General features: G+C 36.7%; 1 protein-coding gene across 1 annotated transcript; it reads right to left on the bottom strand.

The window, feature by feature from the left end:
• Positions 1-829: 829 nt before the first annotated feature.
• EMC3 (ER membrane protein complex subunit 3) lies at positions 830-4,903 on the bottom strand. The gene is made up of 5 exons (XM_071589197.1): positions 4,478-4,903; positions 4,296-4,396; positions 4,046-4,201; positions 3,073-3,234; positions 830-1,183 (listed from the first exon to the last, which is right to left on the bottom strand). Exons 1-5 carry the CDS (start codon positions 4,624-4,626, stop codon positions 978-980), a joined length of 774 nt encoding a protein of 257 aa, XP_071445298.1. The 5' UTR covers positions 4,627-4,903; the 3' UTR covers positions 830-977.
• Between the last annotated feature and the right edge of the window lie 933 nt (positions 4,904-5,836).

Below are 5,836 nucleotides of genomic sequence, written 5' to 3'. Positions count from 1 at the left end.
CCAGCCTCCTGTAATTAGAGTTCATTCCATTTTCCTTCGGGAAACGTAGCATCACACTTCACAGAGTCAAAAGCCTTCTCCGAATCAAGAAGTTCAATTTATGTAAGTTGGATGATCATTCTGTAAGTTCATCCCTATGGTGAGAATGAGAGAGCTTCCCCAGCACCCCTGATTCTTCACAATCCAAATCGGTCCACACTCAAATACTCAGCCACCTTCTCTCTTCCCCAGTATATCATTATCGACAGAATCTTTGATGCATGACTTGTCATGTTGTTCTGAAGTGTTTGCGTTCTCCTGTTTTTATATCAGTTCATGGACATCATACTGAGACAGATATTGGGGAGCGTTTTCCCTTCAAGGCCATCATGCACTAGATAGCTCTCAACGTCACCTCGCTTGCTTCTGCAGTGCCCATGCTCTTCAGCAGTTAACTAGACGAAAGTTAGACTACAACAGGTGTTGACAGATATTTATTTATCGACTTAATTGGGCGAGGTTGGGACTAATAGTCCCTTCTTCCACCTAACCCTACATTACAGACATTTGACGACAATCACATACAACCAAGCCCTAGATGGAGGGATATCCACCTAGGTGGGAATCGAACCCACGACCTCTGGGTTGGTAGGTGAGGACGTTACCCCGCCGCCACCGGGGCCGGCATTGATGGCTGAGATATGGCATTGTCAGGATGCACTTCTTTCCAGGTACCGAGGGTACCCTAAAATTTCTCCATTGGGTAAAAATACACTGATTGACAACAGTTAAGGCCCCAACTCATTGACGTAAAACTAAATCACTGTGCTATTAATCACAACTAGAAAAATATAAAAAAAAGTCGTTTATTTCCATCAGACACACAAAGACATGAAACTTAATTTAATGGAACAATTTAAACAAGACATGTTTTTAACAACATAAATATAATGGAGATAACATCAAACAAGGAATAATTTTATCCATGGATACAAATATTAATCCATTTTATTCTGGTGGTACATACTATCTAAAGTTGGGCCCACGAGTCCCATCATTTCAGCGTCTACATTCCCCAATGCCCAATGGTGCTCACATATTTCCAGCGCCTCCCATTCTGCTTTGAAAGCAGCCTTCGGATCAGGTGGCATGGCCATTGCAGCACCAGACATCTGATCTTGAATGTGACGTGCCTGATCTGCAGCTGTGCACAAGAAAAAACAGTGTTAAAATAAATTACTGCATATCAAATGATACAATTGAATAACTATAAATGTATTCACTTATTTTCCCAGAATCAAAAGTTCAATCTTAACCACAGCCAAATGATTTATTACCATGAGAGGGAATGGATACGAGGGAACCTGAACCTTAATGGTAGCATCACCACTTTTAAAAAAACTTGCTACACTTCTGGAAAGAACGAATACTTTGTAAGAAAAACATGACTGAATTGAGAAAAAATACACCAAAGTAGTTATATTGAACACCATATAATAATTCACCACAAACACATTTCAGCATTACATCCCACAAATGCCACCAGCATCATAAAAAAAGATAAAGGAAGGAATCACTGCCCTCAGAATCAGAGTTCTAATCAAGACTGCACTCACCAAGTCACCAGGCAGAAGGCCATGGTTAACTTCAAGCACCAGTTGACGAGGGTTACACAAAAAGGAATGTGGAATAGTGCTGTGGTTGGTGGAGCCTATGCAGTATGCATTTCTTCCGCCAGGTGAGCAGAGGGCAACTCGTTCCGAGTTCTCCGCAGGCATTGCTGTCAACTGGGACGAATATGTTCAGTCACAACAATTTGTTTTGTGAAAGCAGTTTTGCTTGCTCCTGGTTTTTTGCCATGGTGAATTTAAGTGAACAGCACGTGGCTCTTACATTTTGCTTCCTTCTTGGGAAAAACGCCGCAGAAACTTGCTATGATGTTAAAAACAGCTCACAAGGATTGTGCTATGAGAAAAACTCAAGTGCACCGATGGTTTTCTCATTTCAAATAAGGTTAAAAGTCAGTTTATGATACACCTCGTTCAGGATATCCGTCAACTTCTAGAATTGATGAAAATGCAGGAAAAATTGGTGCAATCATGCTGGAAAATTGATGAGGGACTACTGAAGAGATTGGTAAGTTATCTGGAATAACATGGAGCTCAGTCCAGTGAATTTTTATCAGGAGATTGGAAGATGCGAAGGGTCACTGCAAAATTTGTGACACGGGTCGCGACTGAATAGCAAAAAGAGAATCGAACTGAACCTTGCCGCCCCTTGAAACACCATCTCCAAACTGGCCCAAACTTTTTTCCAAGGTCAATAATGAAGACCATTCATGGTGCTAAGGTCACTGGAAGAGGGAAGTGAAAGGACAACGTTTTGATGACGTGGAAGTGGTCAGAAAAAATACAAGGCAGGAGCTGTCGGGCATCACAACAGATGAGTTCGGAAAATGTTTCCAGAAATAGAATCGCAGATTGGACGAATGTATTGAGTGTAATGGAGAGTACTTTGAAGGTGATAAGGTTGTTTTGCAAAAAAATTAAATACATACCTTTAAAACATATTTTGTGTTTATTTTTGGGTGCCACCTCATTATTAGAATGTAGTTAAGCAGTTGCACCCTTTAAGGAAGTGTGAATATTAAACAAAATTAGATAATAGCATTTTTTGTTGCGGTCCATGTAACTTTTCCCCGGTTTCTCAGGCTTGGAATAGCCTGCAACGGAATCCTTATCACACAATTCCATTTCATTGGGAAGAATAAATATACAGCATACGTGAACGGCATTATTAATGTAAAAATGGGCGATTTTGTTTATCTGGGCTGAATGTTCTCCAAAGACATCAGGATAAGACAAGGAGGTTAAATTTTTGAAGGCCAACGGAATGATTGATGCGAGTGATAATAAGTAAATGTCCGTCTGAGAATGAAAAATTATAATTTCATGCACAAGTCCATATAATGCTTAAAACACCATAATTTTGTCATGAGAGTGAGACTTTCCATCCAGACTGACAATTTGTTACAAAGATACATATCTGACTGAGATCTGCATTTAAGCAATTAATACATAAATTCAAAATTACCATTGTTTTCTCCAAGCACTAAGGCATATATACTCCTCAAGCCAAACACGTTGAGGAAATACCAGGAGGCTGATGACACCCATGCCGCATCCAATGACAGAAGCTCTATCCCTCGCTGCAACATTGGCTTGAATCTCAGAGTCAATGGAAATGGCACTTTGGCTAAAAAGTTAAAAGAAAATCATTATGTTTTGATTAGAGTATGGTATGCAATGGAAATGGGAATTTATAGCAATAGTTCAAGTAAACAGATGGGTAAGTTACCATAATTTGAAGTTGAACCATTTAGTGTATGGCATCATATTTTGCTATGATAAACCTCATTTTCCAAGGTCAAAACTGAGAAGAAAGCAGGAGGGAGAATGGCACACCAATGCCTAATCTATTCCTTGAATCACTAAAAACCATTCATATGAGAAAGAAAACATCATCTGGTCTTCCTTTGTGGCAACAATAAAAATCTATAATTACAATTGGGGGTATTATCCCTAAATATCTCTGATGTAACAACAATTGCTTTTCTTGACATATGAAGCAGATTCTATTTGCCTTGGAAACAAATGTGGAATCTTACAACGATGTGGCTAGTGCTATTTCATATGCTTCATGTTCATTTTAATGTTCGAGCAAGTAAATTTCACATTTCCATTATATAACCTCTTGGTTAAATTTCAAAATAATAATTAATCACAGATTAAAGTTGAAGCACTGTGTGAGCTTAATTTGATGAAGAAAATGAGCAAATTTATTCATATAAATTTAAGCCGAACTTGGGTTCATTTTTATACTAATTAAAGAAGTATTTCTTAAAAACAATTTTGTCGCAACTACTGAGGTACATAAACGCAGTGACAAAAGAAGGCATGTACACGGAGAGTTAATATGAAACAATCACAAAAGCAGAAATGCACAAGAGGTTCCTTTAAAATTATGGCAATTTTCTCACCCATCTCTAGTGGTAAAATGATCTTACTAGTAACAAATCCTGAGAACATCCAGTTGATCCACCCTCCAATCATTATCATTGGAAGAACATTCGTAACGTTTCCTTTCAGCATATCAATCATAACAGATGGGTCCGTCATGGGATTTTGCACAGCAGCTGCTCTTTTTTGTGTCTTGAAATAGCCTTAAAAAGTGGAATTCATTCAATCATTTTGATTATCATTTAAGATAAATGTAAAATACTAATTCAATCAGCTAGTTCATCCGATCAATCATACCTGTTTCCTCGTTGTTGAAATAATGCCTTCTCATTAGAAATGACTGTTTAGGGATATATTTGCCGTTCTCTCTTAACATTCGGGATCGTATCATCACTTGGCTTTAACAAAAACAAAATCCATTAAAATATTGGAAGTACACGACAACAGCGAGCCTTACTGTTAAATATTTGGCTACCTACCTATCCTGAAGTTGCTGTAATTCGACTTTCTTTTGTGAAGACAATAAAATTGATATATAATGCCTAACTACACCAACGAGAAAAGTAATCACAACGATAGGTAAGAATACCCATAATCTAATATTTGGATCCAAGAGTAATTCCGCCATTTCAGTTCAATAACTCACGTCGCTCTCAAAGAATTAACAGTGATCAACAAAGCAAACTAATTTACATTTACCAGGCGGGCTAGCAGCTCGCTAACAAGTTTACTCTAATTGAAGACAAGATGGACAATAACCCATATATTCCTACACAATTATTTCCAGTACTAATTAAATTCTTAGACGGCAAAGATGATAATCTTTACATAATTTATACTTATATATTTAAACGAATTTATGTTGACGGAAAACGTCTCTTCGATATATATTTAGTAGTTGAACACCGTAATTGAACAGAAGAAACACGTGCGTCGCGTAGCTGTTTTGTTTATCCATAGATATTTGGCGAGGTTTTTGAATAGCGTAATGCAAAGAGGTGCATACAAATGAACACGAATAAATGATTGATCAAGCTTTTTCAATTGGGAAACCGCGCACTTCAAAGTATCGTATATTATTTAGATTCAGGTCAATAGAATATACTTAGAAAACAATCCAAAAATTGTTTTTCACGCCGGAAAACAAACTGTTTTACTATTTACTACAAAAACTATTATTAAAAATATAATTGCCTCATACAGTGCAGTTATGTCAATTGCAAAAAACAAACTTGAATGTTTGTAGTTTATTTAAATACATCCAGACCAATCAAACCAGAATAATAATATTAATCTTTTCCATTCTTAGTTTGTTTATTTGACAAAGTGGTTGAAATAGAAATAATTCATAATACCTTTAGAATTAATTAATCTCCCTAGTGAAACCTACAAAATGGCTTATGGTTTGATAATTAATATAAATGTCAAAATTAGTCCTAGATATAAAGTTGCCTGCATTGCTAGTGCCAAGACGAATTTCGGGAAGTCAAGGGAAAGGACACGAATAATAACTTTGCAAAGCTAATATTATTAAGTTTTTCTAACTAGATGAAGGTTTTATAACTTTATTTTTAGGGAAATTAACGATTTCTGCTTTGCAATGATTGGAAAACTTCTTCCATATAAGGTCACTGTTCTGATGGTATAGCATATTTTTCAAGGTATCTATGCTTAAATATTGTAAACTCTGCCACATGGACTGCTTTCTTTTGGGATTAGTTAAATATTCTCCAGTGTAGATTAGCAAGTACTTATAAATTTGAGAGTGAGTGCCGCAACTACATCGTGTTACCAAATTCAATCGGCAATGTTTGTAATAGAATATAAAAATGGCTCAC

The sequence above is a fragment of the Hetaerina americana genome, unplaced genomic scaffold, assembly GCF_022747635.1.
Source record: "Hetaerina americana unplaced genomic scaffold, ioHetAmer1.1.p SCAF_34, whole genome shotgun sequence".
NCBI classification, from domain to species: domain Eukaryota; kingdom Metazoa; phylum Arthropoda; class Insecta; order Odonata; family Calopterygidae; genus Hetaerina; species Hetaerina americana.
Note: the sequence above shows the minus strand (reverse complement) of the source record. Positions and strands in the feature narration are given on the sequence as shown.